Source organism: Eurypyga helias, unplaced genomic scaffold (genome assembly GCF_000690775.1).
Source record: "Eurypyga helias isolate BGI_N326 unplaced genomic scaffold, ASM69077v1 scaffold33433, whole genome shotgun sequence".
Lineage (NCBI taxonomy): Eukaryota > Metazoa > Chordata > Aves > Eurypygiformes > Eurypygidae > Eurypyga > Eurypyga helias.
The window spans coordinates 11,496-35,846 of NW_010243624.1; the positions used below are offsets into that span (position 1 = coordinate 11,496).

General features: G+C 43.5%; 2 protein-coding genes across 2 annotated transcripts in view; one reads left to right on the forward strand and one right to left on the reverse strand.

Moving 5' to 3' along the window:
- Positions 1–692: 692 nt before the first annotated feature.
- The window catches only part of GTF2E2 (general transcription factor IIE, polypeptide 2, beta 34kDa), a 24,805-nt gene continuing 1,146 nt past the window's right edge, over positions 693–24,351 (reverse strand). Inside the window, exons 2-7 of the mRNA XM_010149502.1 lie at positions 13,934–14,025; positions 13,283–13,390; positions 11,323–11,505; positions 10,744–10,837; positions 2,053–2,168; positions 693–1,159 (exon numbers count right to left, since the gene is read on the reverse strand). Of these exons, the coding sequence (XP_010147804.1) occupies positions 1,040–1,159; positions 2,053–2,168; positions 10,744–10,837; positions 11,323–11,505; positions 13,283–13,390; positions 13,934–14,025 (713 nt within the window). The 3' untranslated portion in view covers positions 693–1,039. The remainder of the gene's footprint in view (positions 1,160–2,052; positions 2,169–10,743; positions 10,838–11,322; positions 11,506–13,282; positions 13,391–13,933; positions 14,026–24,351) is intronic.
- SMIM18 (small integral membrane protein 18) lies at positions 20,377–20,670 on the forward strand. Its single transcript, XM_010149501.1, has one exon. The coding sequence runs from the start codon at positions 20,377–20,379 to the stop codon at positions 20,668–20,670; it is 294 nt and encodes a 97-aa protein (XP_010147803.1).

The following is a 24,351-nucleotide window of genomic DNA, read 5'->3' on the forward strand; positions in this document are numbered from 1 at the left end:
TACGTAAAAATAAGTTATAAAGAGGACATATTTTGGCCACATTCCATGTTAGTCTGTGCTGCGCAGAACATCAGGCATCTGCAGGGAGCTTTCATTTAAGGTGGTTCCTCTCCCCCTGCCCAACCAAGAGGATGACACTGTTAGCCCAGAACAATAAGTCATTGAGAAGACAAAAATATAGCAAAGATCCCTTTACCTCCTTGAAAAGGAAAACGCAACAAGCACAAAAGATGTTCTCTCATTCTTTAAGGAAGCAACACTAGAAACCAGCATCGTTAAGTTTATTACTTTAAAAAAAGAAGAAAAATTGCTTCAGTCTTACACCGTCACTTTATTTCCCTCCTGTCCATAGAGTAGAACTGTGCAACACAAGTGCATCCACTACAGTGAAGAGAAATTGCCGAGGGCAATTTCTGATTAGCATCAGGAAGCTACAGCTGCACTGCCATCCTGCAGCCCGCTGGGAGTCGGGGAGAGGGTTGTTTCTGAGTTTGAGCCTCAGATATCACCGCCGTTCAGCAAAGCTCAGTCCCGCGGCAAGGAAGAAGCATACAAACCATGGGAGAATTTGACTGGGAAAGAAACTCGCCTGCAGTGATTTTAGGAAAAGGTTTTCCTGAAATAAGTAAAACAAATGCTGAATTTGATTGAGTATTGGTATTTAGAATTGAATAATTCTACTGGAAAGCCTCTTGTAGGTAGTTCCAGGTAAACACCCATTAAGCAACGTAAAAGCAGAGTTAAGCACCGAATAGGAACTCCTGCATTACATACTGAGCACCATTTATCACCCTATGCCAAGAGGCAACTACCGAGAACCTCTTACTTAAAGACACATTTCCCATTAGCTAATTAAATTTAGCGCTAAATTTAGTAGTTCCTACTCGCTCTTAAACTGACCTGTTTCATCTCGGCAGTGGCTGGGATGGGGGAAACACATCACATGACTATACACAGACAGTCTTTCTGCGAGCAGACACTGAGCTTGAGTGGCAAAAAGCCTGTATAAAAATGCGTGTTTGCTCCAGAATTCAACCGGTCACTGCTTGCCAGGAACGACATCAGAGTAATCTTTTAATACTCCAGCCAAGTGGTCATTGTGAGTCTTAAATCGACGTTTCTTCTGAGAAGCAGGTTTCTTCCTCCTCTGAATAGGAGCCTACAAGAAGAAAGAAAACAGGAGTCAAAAGATCTGCCCTCCAGCTGCGACGTTTGACCTGTAGTGGGACACCAAGCTAGTCAACACTTCTGCAGAGACCAGGGGAAGGTGCTTGCTTGTTTTTGCAAGAAGCAACAGCAAGCAACAGCATTCAGTTCAAATCCAGGCCGGGAGATGACCCTGGGGACAGAGCAGAGCCTCCGTATCCCACGCACACTATGTAAGAAAGGTTGCCAAACCCTCCCGTGCAGCTACAGAAGCAGATACGTGCCCCGTAATTCTATCCACCATTACACAGAACGGGTCTCATGAAAGAACAGTCTGAAGGCAAGTGCAGAAGAGAAAAGACAGGGTGTATCACATAAAAAATAAATGTAAAAAAAAATAATTGTTTGAAGCCAGAAAGAAGGCATCTTTGGAGAGACCTTGCAGCCATTTTGGCCTCCCAGGAAAGCACGAGCGTATTGCACCCAGTTTGGAGAGCAGTGTGTGCGTGTGTGTGTGGTGGGAGGCAGGTTACACGGTGCCCATCGGGATTTCAAAGCTATTTAGCAGAAAAGAAAAAGTTAACATCCCCCCCCCAAAGAAGTTGCTGTTGTTCTACTCCTAATGTATTGTACAGCTTTAAGTAGAAGCTTCCATTTTAGAGCTCACAGGGACTTCTGGCATTTGCCCTCTTCTTGATGCTGCTTGGATTACGCTGGCTCAAACGAGTTATAAAAACACTGACTGCTGGCTACAGCACTTGTTTTTTGCAACTTCTTAAAACTGGTCACACTTCCCCGAGCTACAGAAAGCAGCTGTGCATAGGCTCACCAGCGTGTTTTGGAATTAACACTGCGGGGTCAGGAAGGGGGAATCTCCTAGAAAGATCTGTAATTTGTATCTCTTACTATTCTCTTTGGTCCAGTTTCTTGCATGGAAGAAATACCCTGTCGTTTCAGATATTCTTCAATTTTCTCCTCATCCATAGAATCCACGGGAATGCTCCTCCACAGCTTCTGAAATTCTGAAACACCAAAGCAACCCTCGTTTTCCATCCCAATGAACAAACCCTGGGCAAAGCCCCCGCACGAAGGGAAGAAACAGACTTGGTTTCAAACGCTGAAGTATTCTGGCATGTCCGTCTGTGAGGGTAGAGACGCGGCGAGCGCCGCCAGCGGGCATCCCACTAACCCGCTCCAAACGCCCGCCGCGCTTCCAAAACCAACCCCCGAACCACCGCCAGAATAAACCCAAACCCCAACCCACAAACCAACCCCGACAAGACACCCCCAACACTTAACAGAAAAAGATGAGCTGATGCTCAGCTGTGCTAACTGCACTCCAGCACGAGGAGCACCCGCAGGCAACGCGTGTTTTTAACGCCAATATGCTACGGAGCCTCTCCTTGGTCTAGCGACTGTGCAGACCATCAACGTGTTTTCTAAGCCTCAGTTCAAAAGATCCCGGTGAAGGGTAATAACTAACCGTAAATGGCAACTTCATTTACACATCCTCAGCTGCCATTGTCTGGGGAGACCTGTCATCTCATAGTCCAATTTACTGAAGATCCAAGACATTTGCTTCAGTGGGCTGAAGCTCGTTTATCAGTGGAATATAATACACACCACGCTGTACAGATAATAAATCACTAAAATTCCTCTGGTGTTAAAAAGAAGAGAGATACCTTAAAAGCCACAGCAGCAGGAAGAAAGACAGAGACAGTAAGTCTTAATTAGAGCAGCTGCCATCTGCCTGCACTCTTTCTGCCTCACGTAAAGTTTCACAGAGCCTCTGGAATGCCTTCTCCAGGCAGCGGCTGGTACAATCCTACCTCCCTTCATTCCCCAGGCAGTAAGTTAGATATATCCTGTCAGCAGGTTTGGCTAAGAAGCTATAAATAAAACACGAGGCGCACATAGCAACGCAAGACTAAATTTTTCCCTTTATTTCCAGATAAATTTAGTATACAGTTGTCAAAACAACCACCACTTCTGCATGCTTATGAAGCTGTCCTGCGCAGGAGGCGATGAAACGCTCCAGCGACGGTCTGCCACAGATACACGCTGTAGACACGCCGCAACGCAACGGCACCGTACAAAAGGACCACATAACAGACTTGGTTCCTGCACTTGGACCAGCTCCCTTCCTAATGCATCTTGTTTTTCTAGGAAATTACATGCTTTAAGTCTCAGGTCTTTCTTTTCTTTCCGTTGCCAACAGTAAGGGGTCGTTCAAGCTTTCCAGGAAACAAAAGAAAGGAATTGTGCCAGTGAAGAACAACAATGTTCATTTTTGGTAATGCAGTGTTTTTGAAGAGAACTAAATCCTGTCAAAACACCACTTTTGCTTACAGGGAGACAGTGCTCAGCCCGTTTCTCATACAAGCTATATACAGCCCAACGGAATCATCGAGACTGCTATTTTCAGGGAAGTTAATGCAAGGACTGACACTGGAATCAAGACATTCTCCGTCCGCTCATCCACTTTGAGTGCGATTCCAGGCTTTCGGCACGGCTTGCAGTGCCAGCTATCACAGATCATCTCTCACCTAATCCTGTTGCGGCAGGTGGGGAAGGTTGTGTTACGATCAAAGCTGAACGTGCAAGAGAGATTTCATAGAATCACAGAATGGTTTGGGTTGGAAAGGCCCTTAAAGACCATCCAGTTCCAACCCCCCTGCCATGGGCAGGGACACCTTCCACTAGACCAGGTTGCTCAAAGCCTCATCCAGCCTGGCCTTGAATTTCTCAGCGATGAGCACTCAGGCTAAGTCTAACAGCAGAAGCCTGCGCAAGGGTCCTGTCGCATCCCCCTGGTTTGAGCAGAACACGCTCTTTTCAAGCTATTTCCTTTCTGTTCAGGCCCCCTCCCTGTCCTCAACATCCAAACTGGACTCATCTGGACACCGGAGAGCCGGTGGCTGCTTGGAAAGATGAATCAGATGATGGGTGTGCAAACGTAGTACCACACTTGGCGAGTAACCATATTTCAAATCCTCTGTTTCTGCAGTTCACACATGAAGCGACAAGGCTGCACACAAACTTTGATATCAAAGCCGTGCTTTGATAGCATGGCTATCAAACAGATCCCGGCTAGGGATGCTTTGAGATTGTATCATGCTATGCTGCCTTTGGCCCCGCACAGATGACTCCTGTGGGAGTTAAGAGGTGCAGGTTAGTCCTCCAAGATGCACGACAGGCACGTGTACACGAGGCGATAGCAGATGAGAGACCTGATAACTCTCAACTCTTACATGACAACGTCTTTTTATTTATAATGTTCTGCCTCAAGCACAGATGATGCATCTCCTTACTAGAGTTCATGACACATGGACAAATATGCCCTGGTGCAAAAAAAAAAAAATCCCAGGCTGAGGATAGGTACTTAAGGTTAAACTGGTCTACATTCTTCGGGGGAACAGAAGTGAAAAATTAAACACTAGAAAATAAATGGTCAGCTCTTCAAGGATCAACATGCACAGAAGTGCAGATCACGGTTAATATCTAACCACAGCATTTTGCATTTCTTGTAATGCAGCAGTTATACCACCATTACAGCTGCACGTTCACCTTTTAAACTTGGCCAAGAAATATAAATGTAACAGTCATCAAGAATCAAAACCGCAAAGCTAAAATGGACTTTACATACAGATAATTTAATCCACTAATTGGCCCCACCAGAGTCACTATACAGTGTTCTACAACTCCATTTAAAAATGCTTCATAAATCAAGTTGCTTTCAGCACTACTGCTTTGATTGTGGTAACTGCAAAAGAAACTTCTTCCCATGCTGAAGCTCCACGTAGGGCATTAAAATATCCTATTGCCTAAGGAAAGGGGGGAGTCACAACAACACGTACCTACCCCCACCCTGGAAATAGTCCATGTTAAAGGCTTGGTTCAGAACTAAAAGCATAGGATAAAGGTGGAGAAGCATGCAGAGCTGCCACCGCCCAGATGGCCGTGTACAGTAGCTGTTTGCATTTAGGGTGCCATCTAAAAGGAAAAGAGATCTATCATCTCATCACAAAACCGATTTGGTGTAACACCAGACACTGAGCTAAATGCACGACCTGAAGAAAGAGAGCAGCTGTCTGGCTGGCACTGAACCATTTCCACATTACCTGTCAGATTTATTCAGAAGTCTCCAAGGACTATGCCCCCATCAGCTAGTGAAAGTTTAGACCTTGGGAATACGCTATCTGAATGATTGTGACATCCTCCCTGAAATATGAGAGCCTATGGGAAAAGCTGGCAATAACTACAGCTCTCAAGAAACAACCATCTGCATTTGTAGCTGTGCTATTGCTGCACTTCAAAACTCATACGTTTGACCCAAGACAGAAAGAGGTTTCTCCAACTTCTTTGAGAAGAATCTGGAATACTGTCACTCTGGCCTTTGTTGTGGCTCCAAGCAACACAGGGGGTCACTACCTGCAAAAAACAGTTCGTAAGAGGGGCCAGAGAGGAAGAAATGGTATGCAGCGACCGGACTACCAATCTCCACCACCTCTGGAGTAGTGTCCAGGCCTACGGTTGGCCGGGCAGGAGGATGCGGCAAGCTGGCCTGTCTCTGGGGAGAGAAGACAAAATACTGCGAGGAGCTGATGTGTCTGAAGAGCAGACAACAGCGACAGAAGGCAGTTCCTAGGTTTCAATAGAGCAGATCCACTTTTTACAACGGCTTTCTTTTGCCTGTGGGCAGGGCACAGGGAATTTGGTACCAGTGTGAGAGGCTGGAAGGGGACTGCTGGGGCAGAAAGCTCCCCACATGCTGGCCTGCTTCAGCCAGGCATGGAGAACAGGTTCAGATGCAACACTTTACCGTTACAATGACAGAGCACATCCCATTTTCCTTCTCCACCTCCTGTCAAACGCTAGCTGATCTTTACACCATCGGAGCACAGCGAAGGTGAGACACTCTTCCATCAGATCCACAGAGCTATTTGATAGATCAGCCAGAACAAGCAATATAATAGCTATGGAAGGAAAAAACCTGTCCAGCAGTCGAGACAGTAAGGCTTTACCTGACTGTAGCAGGCTGCATTCAGACAAGCTGACAATTTCTCCTACGGCTTTGGCTGCTGTGACAAGACGGAGCACAGAAAAAGTCCCCTGGGGAGAAATTTCCAAAGAGTTTCTGGCCAAAGCAACTCAGATGCTTCGAACCCTCAAGAGACATGAGCATTACGTCCTGATGCCAAATACACATCCTCCCCAGAAGAGGCAGAAAGCTGCAATCCAGTACCCGAGGCAGGTGCTCAATTGACCACTAAAATATTGTAACTCAGAAGCTTAACGGAATGGACACAACTCAGAGGCTGCTCCCTTGCACCTCCAGATAACTAACTTCTGTTCTTCCAAGTAATGAGAGGCGAGAGTGAGACCGTGAGCTGATTGAAAGGTCGGTTTAAATGTCTGCATGCACAGACTTAAAACAATAAGCTTCGACCAGCAGCAATCAACAGACAGCAAAGCAGAGGGCAGCTTAAAAACAGTCTGCAAACACCTTCTGTCTCTGAAATACCCAAGGGGTAAGGATGCACAGTTACCTCAACTTCACTGCGTCATGGGGTGCCTCATATACGAAAACAACTTGTGCTGACATCCCCTGAGTGATTACACTAACACGCCTCCTTTCTCTGAACGCTTACATCTGGGGAACAAAGTCATGGGTAAATGGGCTCCATGGTGACTTTGGTGCAGCTTATCCTGCATTCTGGCTGCCTCACCTGCTCTTACAAAACAGTTGAGATGACTTCTGGAGATAAACTGCTCTATCACACTGGTAATAAAATCTGCCAGATATGAAAAACAGCTTAAAAATCTTCCCTGAGCTGAGCCAAAATCTGATCACGGGACAAGAGACAATAACAGTGTGGATGGGAATAAACAAATGAGTAGCGGGGAATATGGAATTCTGCTTCATACCAGTCCCAGGGAGCACAGTACTACAGCTATACCAAAAGCAAAAGGTGCATGATATTAAGTCTGTGCTGCTCTTCGACCGTCTTGGAATTCAAAGCCAGAGCCATATGCCATCACTGATCCCAAGCAGTTTCTATACTGTTAAATTTAAAAGGCTTTGGGCATTCTTTAAATTTCTTCAAAGGTGCTTGCGAAGAACATAAAAAACATGTAATTAAGAAAACAAATTTTTAGGCATTAAAATACTTCCTATATTGCAGTCAGACATAGAAGATACAATCTCTACCAGTGAAGCAATCAGACTGGCCTTTCAGCAATCATCCAGCACGGGGTGAAAGCCTGGTTCACATGCAAAGTGTTCAGCCCCAGCACAAAAAGGCAGTGCTTTACTTGGCCGGAGAACCTGAATCTGGTCTGGCTTTTATAAATGCTTTCAGCTACACACTACTGACAGAAGATTAATTAGTCAGGAAGTCAAGAAGGAACACATGCAATCTGAACCTTCCTTGGCTAATCACATAAAAGGAAGAACAAAAGCCATTCCTTACTGCAAAAAGCCTTCCCCAGTACCCTTAAGATCACGATATATAGCTACTGCACCACTGCTGCCGTACACTGGGATTTTCAAAAGCTAGTTCAGCCATCAAAACAACTGTAGTCAGGGCAGACAGAGGCATTGCCAAAAAGCAGTTCCTCCCACTGCTTCAGACAGCAACCTCCAAAATGCCTCGGCAGCTCCTCCTTCTCGACTGACTACCCACAGAGCTCAGACAGCGATGGGAGAGGAAGCCTAACTTTTGGAGGATATTAATCCCAGCCAACATGCGTTTGAAACTGGAGTGTCATACAACAGCAGAATCACGCACTGAAGAGGCCTTATTTCTAAGGATAAACAGTAAACCAGAAACATATTTTGAACTGTCATCGGCTGCTAGATCAAAGAGTCTGACAACACTTCAAGGCTTATTTTTGAATCTTCTAAAAACTCTGTTTTAATGTTGCTGGAAATAATGAGCTGAAACAGCACTGCTAATGCAGAAACGTGTCATAGCTCATCCTGTATGCAGGCAATTCTGCCAGTGACTCCCTGAAAGACATGTTTCTGGTGCTCTGGAAAAAATCATACAGCGAAACTGCTCGGGAAGGATGGATTTTCTTCATCACAAGATAACATGGCTGGAAAAAGGACCTGTTCCAACTGCAATAAGTAAGTGAACCCACCCAGGGACGTTTTAAGAGTTGTGGCATACGCAGGTAGATCACAAAATTCACAAAAGAGGAAGTATTCCTCCCCCCTCTCAGAACAAAGCGGCATCATCCGCCTGAAAAGAAAACCCCAAACCAGCAGGAAGGCAACAACACAAAACCCCACTTTCTGAGGAGGTGGGAACGTGCTGCCATCTGCGGATGAAAGGAAGCAAAGCCACCTTGAACTACAAACACCCTGCACACTAGCGAGCCCTTCGTTACAGAGACTGCAGGCTTGAACGCCAGCCTTCCTCAGGAGACTGAGCCAAAAGGCTTAAACATTTTGTTTTACAGTTTCGGGTTTTAATTTTATTCCCCCTCTCGCAAAAATAGCCTGCATTGCTTGTTCCTAAACACAGATCAGTGCTGGGTGTGCTAAAATATAATGCATTATAGGAACAGCCTTGGATTTATACTGGCTACCTGATGAAGAGTTGGCAAAAGTCTCTTGCTGCGTTCTCAGTCAAAGGGGCTCTTTTATTATATTTCAAAGTTAATCCTGGAGTTATTACAAACTAAGAGCAACAGGGTAGAGGTCTCACTCTGATAACTCTCTTAGGATGGTTGGATGACAGTTATCCAGAAAAAAATTGCACAAGAAGAAATGATCAGCAATCGTGACTATAATACAATACGTAACTGCTACAAACTTCCAAGCTTTGTCTTAACAGTTACTGCAACAGCACTGATTTCTAAAAGTTTTGGCTGTGTTTGGATCCCTAAAATCTGTGGGCTGATGGACTGGAGAGACACTATCAGAACCGGATGACAGTGTTGATTGTAAACCTACAGAATTTGGGAGGTGAGAAATTTCCCAGCGAATGCTGACTAAAGGCTTGTAATTCTGCATTACGCATACAGTTCTCACTACCACTATGAAGCAGTGACAGAAATGATGTTTAAAGAGAGATTAATTGCAATATTTTGAAGGAATTTTTATATTTTATATCCTGAGGAGGGCACAAAGATGGTCCGAGGGCTGGAGCCCCTCTGCCATGGGGACAGGCTGAGAGAGTTGGGCTTGTTCAGCCTGGAGAAGAGAAGGCTCTGGGGAGACCTTATAGCACCTTCCAGTGCCTGAAGGGGCTACAAGGAAGCTGGGGGGGACTTTTTACAAGGGCCTGTAGTGACAGGACAAGGGGTAACGGGTTTGAATTGAAAGTGAGAAGGTTCTTCCTGGAGAGGGTGGTGAGGCACTGGAACAGGTTGCCCAGAGAAGCTGTGGATGCCCCATCCCTGGAAGTGTTCAAGGCCAGGCTGGATGAGGCTTTGAGCAACCTGGTCTAGTGGAAGGTGTCCCTGCCCATGGCAGGGGGGGTGGAACTGGATGGTCTTTAAGGTCCCTTCCAACCCAAACCGTTCTGTGATTTTTAAATGCTGTAGATGTCACAGCTACTTAACTACCTCTGTGGAAGAAAGCTATTATTACTGAGAGGGCAAGTGTGGTACGTAACAATTAACTTAACGATACACATTTCCCTTTGCTTGATTCTATTGAAAATAAAGTCTCCCTAAGCTAGTCAAAACAAAAAACCAACTTTATGCTTTGTCCTATGATTCTATGAAATAGAGCAGCTCAAGTTGCTACCAAAACTCTTCTTTTTTTTTTTTTTTTTAACCCTAATGTGACATTATAAGATGGTTTTATGCAGCATGTTACAAGAACAGTATGTTAACAGGACAAAGCGTTCGTTGTCGCCGAGTCATTTAAAAGCTTGCCTTCTCCCTTCTGTATGTACAGGCATCTGATGTTGGCATAAATGGCGTTATTGGAACAAACAGTGTAATTAATTTTTGTGTGTAAACAGGCACATCACACCAGAGGATTTTACTGCTATTCGTTATACAGAAAACACATGCTGAGCTTCTCAAGTCCCAAATCCACCCCAGCTCTAGGCAGTGGCACTACCTCACGTCTATGCATTCCTCCCAGTTGCAAATCCCCTTCTCAGGACTTCTGCTCACACTTCCTCCTTGTTTTCTTCCTCCTTCTGTTCCATGTGTTGCTCCTCATCGTGTTCACCAATAAAAGGCACACGATTAATAAACTGGAAAAGAACCCAACAGACTTGCATCCAGAAGCCATTCTTTGGGGTTTTTTTGGCTGCCCTTTGCACAGCAAAATGTTAGATGCCATTTTCATTACAGTCAGGTGATTTTTAGTTTCTTCTGTAGTGCTATACTTGGATCCCTGGTGTCACATTCCAATGTATCCATTATAAACCAGAGGATATTACCCCAGAACTCACTCGCTAGCCTTGTTAGCCTTGTGTTAATATAGACCATTCTCCTCACGTCTAGATATACCTAATATTTCATTAACACCTAAAAAGACTTGCTGTAACCAAAGACTGCTTATACATATAGGTGCTTAAGATGAATTCACATCAACTATCATGGCAACATATGTAAACAGACACCTACCTTCATCCACAGTAAACTGACAGCTCTTGTCATTGTAGAAAAGAATTTTCTTCTTATCAGGGCGATTAACAAAGATGATCTGGTCCCCTAAAGCCTCAAAAACAAATCGAAAAGAACAACTCAAAATCACTTTGTTTCCAAGAAAAAAGACTCCAACTTGAATAACAGACCCAGATCTTGTGCTACAGAAAGCACAACAAACTAGAGGAGCAGCGAAGTAACAGGCAGTGAAAAGCATCCAAAGCAGACGCTGACGGAAGTACACTAATAAATCAAAGATGAAATACGGAGGACTGAGATCGAGGTATAAAAGCAGAACTAAATGCCTACAGTTGGAATGTGGGAGATCCAGAGTCTATTGCAAGAAAGAGATTTGACAGCTGTGCTGAGACGTCAGGCCAAATATGAAAGTGAAGGATGAAATACAGCAAAAGCTACTATAGTAGGTCTTCTGAAATAGCTTTTGAGTTATCTAAAGAACAGTGACAACTCATGAGAGAATTCTCTCTTAAGCCTCTACCTCCCCTTTGAGAAGCTAACCAGAACGGGTTCGCTGGATCGCAGACACGTGCTACTCACCTTTATAGCTTTCTGTGCATTGGGTAGCCCTTCTTCAATATCTTCTAAAAGGATTCCTCCCAGCCCTCGCTGGTCATGCTTGTCCAAGAGCCTGAGCAGAGCCTTTTTATCTTTCAAGTTGTATTTGGGTTTGAAAGCGTACTTCCCATCTACTACTTCTATTTTCGGATTGTTGACTAGAGCCTGTAATAGCGACATAAATTTTAAACCTCGAAAAAGAACCCACACTAGTACTTTTTTCTAGTGTGCTTTTGAGCAGTTAAAGCACATCAGCCGTACGTTACAGCTGCCAGATTGGAGGTTTGAGTTTGAAACGGGTTTTAAATCCTTGGATCCTAGATCAACCAGCCTAGGCATAATTCGCCACAACATAAAGCACAAAGCACCAAAGGAGGCTTAACATCATTCACTTAATGCCTTTGGGCTCGAAGGTCCACGAAGCCTCTTACAGCAGAAAGCCGCACGCCTTCCTTGTGGAGAAAGGAATGAAAATACAAAGGAAGATGGAATGCAAAAAATTGTGCTTTGACTGAATACAGAGTGCAAACGCACATCTCTGCGTATGAAGCCCAGATCACATGGATGTTACAAACGTGAATGGCATTAACATGGCAACGAACAAAACCAGAGTCAGTCTTTCCCAACTGCTGCCAACTGGCACCAGCAGCTGTAGAAGAAATGAGGAAGAGCAGACCTCCTGCACAGTAGGATTTCACTTAGGATGCCAGCTTCAGAGTGAAGCTGACCAGAAGTTCACAGGACCACAGAATGATTTAGGTTGGAAGGGACCTGAAAGATGATCAAATTCCAACCCCATGGCAATTGAAATGATTTAAGATATGCTCCGAATCAGTTTTGCTGTGCAGCCAGTACCACAATGGAAGTTCACCTGTAACACAAGGCAACTCTACTTAGTTCCTTCTGCAGATGCCAGCCTGACCCTGAAAGTAGAAAGAGAGGAGACCCAGAAAGGAAAGGAGGGAGGAAGCACCTACAGCAGAGAAGGTAACAAAGTGTGGCACTGCAGAGTATTCGGTTACCTTTTCTCATCCAATAGCAATTCAGAGATATTTTATATACACTCTTTGGGAGGAGCTTTATCATTCCATCCTGATATTCCGGTTCATTATGGAAACAACCTGGAGCTGCCTTTTGAAAGATTTCAGCAAAGTCAAGCTTTCGTTACAACCAGCACTGACAGATTGGAGGTTTCTGTACCCCAGAACATTGGTACTGGTAGTGAAGGAATGCTACTGCCTGTATTCACTAAAACCATACTAGTTTTACTATGCAGAGATTTTTCCCCCCCCCCATGTCTCAGCAGCCCTTACTGCTCTGTTACAAGGATTTTAAACATGACCTGAGCAAAACCAGACATGCCAATCAAGTAAAAATACCAAATACAGTCTTTTGCTGATTTATTAATTTTGAGATTCCATGAAGACATTCAGATCAATTAAATACTAGGATGGTGGCAAGTTACAGTAAATCTGTAAGAACGAAACCTAGCAGTCAACCCAAATCATTCTATGATTCCATGATCTGGAGTCAGATTCATGAACTCCAGCAGTGGAATTTGAAGATCTCTTACCCCACAATTTCAGCACACTCCTTTGGTTTAGTTAATTTAACATTATCAATATTGGAAAAGCTTTCTGCTTGAATTTTTTTTTTTTTTAAGAGATCCCTTAAGAAAACCAGCTTGTTTGTATAAAATTAGTGATTAATAAATTCACTTGACATAAAATATACTGTGTAACAATTCTAACAGGTTCCTAAAAACATCAGAAGAACTTTCATTGCACAGTTACCTCAACAGCTGGAGGTACAAGAGACACATACAGGTGAACCAATGTAGTTTCTTAAAGGGGGGGATATATATTGACAGAGCTTGTAATGAAATAAACATGTATAACACAGGTTTGTCTCTAATTAAAATCTCAACACATGGTTTCTTTACCTCGCTCATTAACCATTGTTTCTGTTTGAGTCCGATATCTAAATGCTGTGTTTCATCCAAAATCTCTTCTAGGGTTAATGGATATGTATCACCACGCTGGTGCCGAGTCTGGAAAAGTAAATAGGATCTATTAGAGTTCTGTACTTATACTATTCAGCAACTCCATTATGATGGAGTAACTAAACCCAGTATATTGTGATGACAAAACAACTTTTGCAAAACCACGACAGACACAGTACACATAGCATATGAGTTGCAATTTAGGGTTTTTGAGAATATGAGGAAAAAAAATTAGTCGCAGCTGAGATTGATGACAAAGTCATTTGTCAAGCACCAAATGACAAGTTATTTTGATTAACAGCTCATGAATCCTAAAAGCTGACAGCATCTGACAATTCCTATTTGTACTGCAAAGAAAAACCATTATCCTGGTTTTAAAGTGACCTGGTATAATTAGGATTTTGTAATGGAACAACATGCTGACCATTTTGTTTACTGACAGCATTTTGAATTTAACAAGCAGCTTCTTGAAATTCTCACTCTTGCAGCAGAAGAGTTTGAGAGCCTGAAATATTCAGCATCTTTCAGCTACGACAGGAGAATAAATAACTAAAGTTAAAATCATTATAATTTTACATCAAAACACTATACCTTCATATAATTCACTATTTTAGCAAGGACTCCAAACTTGTAGCCAGAGCCTCCTGAAAGGGCTTTCAAGTTAAATGATCCATTGCTGTGATCTACAAAAGGAGAAAACAAACAATTGAATGATGCTTTCAACAACACTGTTGGCTCTGCACACCATCTCTCTCACTCCACTTCCATAAGCTTTCACCATTACAGCTACGGGCAGAAACGCGTGCTGCAGGAGCCATCACCCTCAGAGGACTCTGCTAGCACGCAGAGCCACAGTTAGCCGTCAGCAGAGCTAACTTCTGAGCAGAGCTCCATAAATATAAAATTACTGGGACCTGACCATCAAGAAAAGAGCAAACAACTGCAGCATTACTACCATAACAGTACACGTTTAATTCTGTGCCCTAACATATCATAATCATTTACGACACACTAATTCAGGTCAAGCACCAAAAGGTAAAGGAAGGCTGTTCTGCTTATGCTCGGCTTTTTAAAATAATAAAAATATTTTAAAAAGTAGATCTAGTGAAGAATTTATTAAAACCCACCCCCATAAACTCAAAACATTTCAACTTGGTGGGCTGCACCACTGGATCAACCATTCAGAATACCCTCTGTTGTCAATTCTGCTTCTTGTCTTCACGTAACGTGACATTTGCTACCGTGTGAAGCTCGTTTCAGAAATTCTTGCGAGGTTGTTAATGACTGCTCTATTAACTTTAGCTCTTAGCAGAGCACTTGAAACAGAAATACCCACAAAGAGCTATCAAAACCAGCATCATGTTGCTCAAGCTTAATGGTAACAGCTTTTCAGAATTTCAGCTATTCCAGAAAAAGAACATTCCCTCTTCGTCACCACCCGAATTTTTTAATCCACTGGTGATTTCTCATCACGTTTGACAGGACAGTAGGTATTTCAGAGACAGTGAGCTCCTACTATTTCCGTGGAAAATTCAGTCGAGGGAGAGAAAGGAACCATGGAAGTTAGTGCATGCACCGAGGGAGAGGATGCAGCGGGTGCTGAGCAGAGCTGCTAAGCCAAGTCTTTGCTGGGCAGCTGGAGGATATGGACAAGAGTGGTGATAAGGAGTAAAAGGGCTCAGGGGTTTGTGGTGGTGAAAAAAGAAAAGAAAAATCATCATATTCCAGAAAATGCACTCAAGATGTTCACCAAAGACCCATCTCCTCCACCGAGTAAGTGGCAGGCTTAGAGAAAGTCTGCTACCTTCACTGTGTTTAAATTTAGATGTCTGTGCCAAGTTCTTCACAGGAAACTCCAAATTAAGTTTCCAAAGTCACTATGCCTCAGGTGATGGGGTTTTTTGTCATGTGTGCCCCACTGCATCTCAACCTATTTCCACATTAATCCATAAGCCACTATAAAAGGAAACTACAAAGCAGGAACTCTGGATGTAGTTAAATTTCAAACAAATTTTCCACTTTTGATACTTACTGTCAAGACTTTGTGGAAACTGGTGCTAACATAGTAAAATGCATAATGCCGAAGGAACAAATGTCCGATTTAAAACCTGGCAACTGGTAATTGTGAAGCTATTACATGATGTCATATTAGAGGCTTTACATAGCACAACAATTCTAAAATTAACGAAGAAGAATCAGTATAACTCCAGCTACAGAAAAACATTTTGTTCTGGTTACTAAATTAAGATGGAAAAAGGGAGAAAAACAAAAGCCAGCTCCTCCCATGAAAATCCAGCCTATAGGGATTTTACCCTAGTGAGTCCCCATTTACCCTTAAAAATTAATGTCTATGCAGGACATTTTATAAGTAAAATCACAGGTGCAACGAGAGGTTTAAAGCGACTAAAAGGGATTCAGAGGTACAACAAATAGTTAAGAGGACTGATCATGTATTTGTTCTGTCAATTGCATCAAGAAGATTATCTTGTTTAATCCGCCTGGCTACAGCCTGCGACAGTTCATGACAAGTAAACCTAACCACACGGCGAAGCTGGAAATCTGCAGATATTAACACTTCAAACGTCACGGTCTGACCGGCTGCTTTCCAGCGCAGAGCAAAGCGGTGTCACGGCCACCGTCACGCTCCCAGCGCGCTTCTCCGCTAACAAGCACATCGTGCACAAAAGACCATCCCAAAAATGAGAGAGGGAAGGGGTTTGTTTCTTATTCGAGACCGCAAGAGTCAAATCTATGAATGATTTAGTGGTGGGGTTGAGGGCTTGATGCAAATGAGCATAAAGGAAGTTGTCAGCAGCATCGTGCTCTAGCCAATGGTAGGAAAGCTCCATCTTTGCTGTGCCATAGGCTGCATTAAAAAAAGGGACCAGAACAGCGCTCTTTCACCATCCTTTCAGACAAGAGGTAGGTGTGTATCATTTTATAACATTGTCTTAGGTTTATCTTGTTTTCTGAAAGAAAATATGCCTGTAACCTACCAGCCTGTAAAAAGCTTCTTAGAATGATTTTTCTGTAGGTTTAGCAGGGTTTTATTCCGCTGAACGCAGAAGGAGCCTGTCTTGCACTATCAGACAGGCACTTTCACCATCTGTGCACTAATGGAAAATTGATGACCACTCCATCTTACAGAAAAGCTAATACACCAAGCCAAGATTCAGTAAACAAAACGGATTTCATGCTTACTGGGGAGGTAGCTTGTTTTCCTGCAGCCTCATGTTCCTTGTAATAGATTCTATGTGGGTTTAGAGAAATGACAGTGAAAGGGTTTTCCTTAAAACAAAGATAGATGGGTTTAGAGAAATGACAGTTTGTTTTAAGGGTTTTCCTTAAAACAAAGATAGCTAAACCTGAAATTTAAGAAATGTATCTCCCAAGTGGGTATTCCGTAAATTGTTATCAGTTAAGCTGCCTAAAAAAAGAGATCTGTGCTCGTGGATATGCTAGAAACCTGTTCTAGAAATTTGGTATGTTAGGGTAGGAAGAAAATCCCATTGCACGTTATTATCCTTGTAAATATTGGAGCAGCGATCGATACAATACAGAGAGGTATGAATCCATTTGAGACTTGTAAATGCTATTACCCCAGGAGGTCTGTTCAGCCGTTTCTGAAACAGGACTTCCTCAGTACTGAATTGAAATCATTTTTTGCCAGTCATTTCCCTCTGCTCCATTAATACGATTTCAAATAAAGCTGCTCCTCTGCAGTGTCTAAAGATGAAGATGCTTTTAAATTAAAACCTAATACAGATATTACAGGAGCCAATTCATTAAACATTTAACTCCCTGCCTTCTGGAAACCTACAATAGCTGAATTGCATTCAAACCAGAGTGCCTGACGAGACGAATTTAAATTGTGCCATTGCAAAATAAGTAAAGCTGCATGAAACCAGACCATTTTTGACAGCTTGCAAAGACGCTAACCTTGCCAGTGCTGCGTTAATTCTGAAGGCTCGGCAACGGCTGCTTCAGTCCTGTATTTTAATAATTGCAGCAAGGAGTAGGCGATGTTTATCTGCCTCGCCCCGTGCAAATCTAAGGAGATCAGCATCCTCCTGGAGAAGCACCAATCACCCCCGGCACAGGCATTGAATTCCACCTCCCTGCGCACAGACGAGCTTCTCTACGCCGTGCCAAGCGCTGCCCTGATGGCGGCTGCCGAGTGGGAAGGGGCCAGCTGCTGCGCTGCGCCAGCAGCCTTGGGAGCCATGCTGTGCCCAAGATGCTCCTCTCCTCTCGGGAACAGAGCCACCACCTTGGCAGAGAGCGGTGCCGGCAAAGGGTCCCGGCTACGCAATGTAAACACGCCCAGGCTCTCCAGCGGCCCCAGACCTCCATCGCTTTTAGCAATGACTAAAATTCGACACTTCGCATCTGCAGATATTTTGTGCCTGGTGTTTACAGAGTGAGCAACTTCGGTGTAACAGATTCCAACAAAACCCTCAGTCTCAGAAACCTGCTTTAAAAGTTCAAAACAAACCTCCTCTCCTTTCTTTTCCTAGGATCTACTCCTGACATTTAAAATACAGATTCAAATACTGCTTGTTTTAATTACCCCTCAAAGGGGACTCCAAATCCTTTTTTTTGGCACACTCTCTCTCCCTCTCGCGGATTTTCAAATCAGTCTTCAGACCACCCCTTTAAAGACCCTCCTGGCTTTTCGCCCCATAAAACAGGTCAGCCGAGTCTCCTTCCTAGACCACGACCAAACCAAGCCACGCTCTCAAAGCCAGGACCCAGCTCAACTCGGGAGTATTTTTAGCTTGGATTTGCTTGGTAAACTTCCGTTTAAGAAAAAACCCAACAGTTTAATTAATCCTATCCATCTCAGTCATACTTTGTGTATTCAATTACAAATTTGTGTATTCAATTACAGATTTGACAGAGGAAAGAGTAAGTTACTGCTGCTGCTCCAGTAAATGTCTGTGTCAAATGCTAATGCCAGGTATCTTCCCAACAACAAAGCTGTTACGTTTGAATTTAAATCCATTAAAGACGCAAGGATAAAGAACAAAATGTCTAATATCTGAACAATAGAAACAAGACAAATTGCAAGCTGGTTTGGCTGCAGCATCCTGATTTTTACAATATCCTTTTTTTTAATAATGACACAAAGCCAACAACAGGTGCTTAGATGGCTTTAAATAATCTGTTTTAGTAGACACCATCACACTCGGGCTTTGTCACTTCCCGTGTACTCAGGCATTTTGTAGTTTTCACTGTCTAAACAGATTGACTGCAGCATAATTTCTGGGATAAGCAAGGTTCTTGAAAGCATTACCCGTGAGCACAGTTTAATGAGCAAAACATCAGTGTCACCCCTTCTTCCTGCAGTGTTGATTACTGAATGAAATCAAACTAAACGTGGGTATCCAGGACCATTTTGTAACAAACATAGCTAGGTTTTCACTTTTTGCTTTATGTTCAAACCAAAAAAAATCTCTCACTGAGGCATGGAAATAAGGCTCCAGTTTTCTACAAAATTACCATCTTGTCCCTCTCTTCCCCTTCCATAATCCCACGGCTTTTGCAGCACCCCAGCAGAAAAAAGCACGTTTTGCAAGCTGCCCCTTAGCCAGCATGCGCTCACTGACAGGCTTACGTGCGGGACACCGGCTGGCCCGGCAGTGCTGCTCACCACCACGTTTCACCTAAAAACTCCTTGCTATTTCCTCAAGGGAATTTGGACAACTGACTTGATCTCCTACTCCCACACCCAGGTTTAAATGGCCTGAAGGATTCAAAGTTTATAATGACAACTTACAGCACGCTAGGACAGGTAAGCAAAAGGTACTATGGCTCCTTGGACATTTTTTATTACATTAGACTATACAACAAAAGTACCATGTGTTCCCTCAGTTTTGGGAGGCAAAGCCAGGAAAAAAGGAAACTGGGGGAAAGAGAGATGCATAACTGTAAAGATGCTATTGCCAAACACCTCATCTGCCTACTTACCCAGAATTCAGAGAGAGACAGATCTGCTTTTTGGTTCTAGGCACACTACAGAAAGTCCCGCGGCGCAGCCTACTTCCACGCTTTCGAGCAACGGCCTTTCCAAAACAACACATCTCCACAGCGATACCATTCGCGCCAAAGGTGGATTTGCTGAAGCCAACTTCCTGTTTCATCTCTCCCCCCACACCACAAAGCAGTCTTTTCTTCTGCTGGGTACAAACAGACACTATTGGCCCAAAGACGACATTCCTTTCCTAGCAGAGAGAATGCCGTTGAAAATAAGAAACCTGAACTCCTCGGAAAGGGTAGGGTTTTCCTTGTTATCTAGCCTAACGACCACAGCACCACAAACGGGCCGAGATTTCCAAACACGCTCAGTGCTGTTCAGGCAGCTGAATGAAGCAGTTGGATTTCTCGAGCACAAACTTCTACTCAGCGGTGAAGAGTCGGGGGATGAACGCGTAGGGAAATCCGGCCTTCTGAAGCCAAGGGTTTTACAGGGCTGATGAGTCTGTGCTAATAGGCAATTCTAAAATAGAGTTTTAAGGAACCAGGACTCTTACTTTGTACTAGAATGACCAAAAATTCAGTTCCATTCTCTGGAAACATGCTCCAAAATAGTTACAGTTCATACTTTCACAGCATGCAAGTACACCAACCTCCTGACTAAGGATGGACAGGTCCTTGAAACCACTGCATACCTTGAAGATTCTCTTTGTAACCTTTTTGCCTTTGCATATACTTGGAATAAAGCAGCATTCCAGCTCTCATTCCAGAATAACTTACACTACTTGATGCATGCGTGGACCAGGCAGCACTGAAATAAACGTTGCAGACAAATCACAAAGTTGTAAGCTTGGAGTTCGATAGTTTTGTGAGTAAGTGTAAAGAACCCAACAATCCATGTTTGTAGGAGGTGTGAGCACTTAGTCTGAGCTTAAGTTCTTACCGTTTGGGATAAAAATCACAACATGTTCTTGATCAAGGGAGTCCTCAAAAACTTTGCTTTTCTCTTTCAGCCTCCAAATCCGTGACAGTAAGCACGCTGAGACAATTCTTCAAGAATGGCAACCCTCAACACCACTCACTGGAATGAGACTACATCCATTTCCCAGTATCTGGGCTTTCAAGTGCAAAAAATATACCCCTTTCATGACAACTGGAACACTGCCTGCTTTATTATTCTGATCATATTCATCTTTACCGTAGTTTCTCTGGTGGTGTTGGCTTTCCTCTATGAATTGCTAGACTGTTGCTGCTGTGTGAAAAATAAAACTGTGAAAGACTTGGAGAACGAACCCAATCCGGTTAGAGCAATGCTGAACAGCTTCAGAAAGCGTGAGACAGAGGTGGTGTAGGACGGACTGAACACCAGCACCCGAAGAACAGTGAACACCTTGAATGAAGCCTCTTGTACCTTACAAATGAGCAAGTCACATGCTTGTTTTTTTTTTCCCCTTGGACTTAAGTATAAGAGCAACATTTACCATTTTATCTCTGGATGTGAACTTGAGTAATTGGGAAAGGCTTGCTGAGTGCTCATCAGAAGGATGATCTGCTGCAATGCTATGGGCACAGAAATGATTTTTGGTTTTAAATGAACTTCTGTTGATATATTGAGTTACTAGCATAGATCTTTGTCTACCTGAATGAGCAAGTGTTGCCTAATTTGCATAAAACTCTGTTGCTTAACTGGAGAAAACGTTTATAGAAGTGCTCAACAATCTGATCACACATAGCGCAGAGACACAGCCGCGTCCTCCCACTGAGGTCAACCACACAGAGGCAGAAAGACATACAAGGGGGGGAGAGAAAAAAGATACGAGAGAGAAGGGTTGAAAGGCGAGAGATCCCATGAGACTGGAGAGGCTTTTGTGTACTCCTGCCTTTGGCAGCTCTTCTTATTACGCGTTTCCCTCTTTGAGAAGAGAGGGTGGTGGGAGGAAAAGTAAACCAACATGAAACATACCCCTAGACCGGTCTTTTTAACCTCCTGTGGTACAATTTGACCCTTTCTCCTTCCCCTTCTCCAGTTCCAGAGAACTGCTCTCCCCTCTCTTCATATTCAACCTGTTTAACAGCTCCTGGGTGTTGAGCTGTGACTAAATGCGCTACCTTAAGAATATCTGACTATTTCCACAAAAGCATACCGTAGTGGTACCACAGTCCAGAAGAAACAGGGACATTTTGTGCCTCGAGGCTGCTGCCTCTAAGGTAACCACAACACTACAGGGAGACAGACATACTGGATATACCATCCCTATCTTAACTTTCCAATGCTGAACTGGAACTGACCAAGTTCTTGCCGAGGAACACAAGTGAATGGGTCGCAGACCCCCCACACCAATGACAGTAATTTTGTCCAGCCTGCACACACCATTCAGGTGTCGACATGGCTCACAGAGGGGGCCACACCAGGATAAGCCTTGGGCTAGAGAGAGCAGGATGGATGCGCAGCAAGAAGTGACTTAATTTTGCACAGGAGAATCTCATCTTGCTTCATCAGCCTGTGGACACATCCTAGAGAGTTCACTCTCGCACCTTTCTCACAAACCGACTGCCTAACACTCAGACCCCTGGCTCACCAGATTATTTTTCTTCTGTACCTGTGTTGCGTTTGTCATTTTTAAAACCATAAAAGTTTTGCAGTTACAAATTACAACTGCAATAATGGCATGCAACAGCGAGCATTCCTGATGGCCACGCCAAGTCTTTCACACTCCTGAACCCACGGTGAGAAACATCCCAGACCAAAGCTACGCGAAGGACAAGATATTTAACAATGTAACACCCAAATAATATTCCTGTCATTAGGGAAACAAAACCCACCTACTGGCCAAATGAATAAGTAAGCTACAACACTGATCTCGCAGCCTATCCACATCTGAAATACCTTTGAGCTATGGCCAGTATCTACAGTTATCTTTTTTTTAGGTGCATATATATAAACTCCCTCCACCAAGTTCAGTATGCCTAAGCTCCAGAAGATCTGGACACAATGAAGGACTTGCTAATTTGACTCATGCTCTTCCTGGTCGGTGAGACGGAGTCACAAGATACCCAGGCCACAACTAACCAGCACAGGTAGTCCAGTGATTCATCTGGAGAAGCAATTTCCTTTCTGCAGTCACTAAAGGACACAACTACCACTGCAACCATTCATCTGACATACCTTTGTTATGGAGCACTTTCGCCAGTACCAGTCCCACGTACAGAGAATGCTTTTAGCTAAAAATCAAACTATAAGCACAATTAATGGAAGGTGATGCCCCGGGTGCAAGACAACTTAGGATTCACACCAAGACATAAAATGAAGATAATGTTGGTGATGATAACGCTCCCGCTGTCTGGGACACTGGGTAGATGCCTCCTTATCTTCTGCTGTACTTGACAGTGCCAGCCCTGAGAGAGCTATGTCCTGCTCAAGAGAGGCAAGAGTAGTCAATGGGACGCACTGAGTTAATTAGTGAGCCTCTTTCCTGAAAGCAAACACTCTGAGTGGCAACTGGACTGCTGGCTACTGCATCGTTCCTACAAAATGCTCGCTATCACTGCACACAAGAAGGCAGTGTGCAGGAGGTAACATGGCTTGCCTCTGCTAGGCTGGCTTCGTTTTCTTATGCCTTCCTGAGAAGCACATGTAATGAGAAATTTTGGGACACATTCCAGCTACTTATTTCACAGATCGATAAAGGGAGCAGGGTGGCTGCACCAGGAACAGAAGACAAAGATCTCCTCTTGCACAGCCCTAGAGCCTCAGGACGATCCTTTCCCACATGTAGACTGTGTCGTGAAACAGATCCTGAAGATTTCAGCTCTTGATCACTGTTGGCTAAGACCATCGAGACAAAGATCTTAACGTAGCCTTAGCCACAACTTACTATTCATTAATAAAAAGAAATAAACAGATATGATCTATTTCATTTATTTTCTAGTTACTCTTCTGAACTGAATAAACAAGGCAGTTTTAAAGTTTTTCAAACAACTTGTTTGAATAATGATTTCAAATACCTATAGTAATAACTGTTCTTGCTAAAAACTTACAACCGATCTTCACACACAGGTCAGTTGCCCCTCATCCACAAAAAAGTGACAAGGGCAGGTTCCCTGAGTCACAGAACCTGCAGGCACTACACACCCAGGGACTATCAATGCCAACACGTAATCACTGTGACATTATTTATCATCTTTATGGTCACTACACAACAAAACTAGGACTGATCATCTCAGATTTTCATTTCTTCGGGGGTGGGGTGGGACAGGGATTCTTCAACATCAAGTCTTTACTCCATCAAGACGCATCTCTGACCCACGCAAATCCTGACAGGCACCAAGCAATCTGATGATGCAAATAAAAAGTGGGTTTTGAGGCAAAGGACTTTGACTATGCAGCATCACAGGGCAACTCTTGTAGCTGCTTAACACGTTCATTTGCTTGCCAGTCTGAACACTTGTTCTGAGCCAATTCCTAACAACAAGAGGGAGAAAGTCCGCTCGCTCTCCATTATTTTTCTTCCACCCTTGCTGCTTCTGCATAAGTTAATAAATACTCTCCAGGGGAAAATAAAAGGAAGCCGATTCTGCATAAAAATGTTATAGAAACCCTGAAACCTTTCAGATACTGTCTGGAATGAAGCCAGCAGCATAAAAGATAAAGCGTATTTCCTCACAGCCATGCACTCCTATTTGTGTAAGCTAAACATTTGACAGTTGCAAAAGCAGTTAAAAAAAATATCCAGCCCACAAAACCACAGAAAAGAAATTACACTTTCTTTATCTGCTCTGCCACTTGGCCACATATCAACTCAAATCCTCCAGATTAGACTCACATTTGAACTGCCTGCTCTCTTCCTGCCTCCCCAGCAAACTACTCTCTCTCAGGATATGTGGTTTAGGGTATTCCACATAGAATTTTATTTTATTTGGAGAGTGTGGCAAAGGCAGCAATGGAAACCTGGCCTCCCTTGATTTATTTTTAAATGTCTGCCTGATAATTTTATTTGGTGCCCTGAGAAGCTGGAGATAGACTGGCAAACTCC

Bases quoted from the DNA above. Each gene is read 5' to 3' on its own strand.
- SMIM18 (XM_010149501.1), top strand. From the start codon at position 20,377: ATGGCAACCCTCAACACCACTCACTGGAATGAGACTACATCCATTTCC.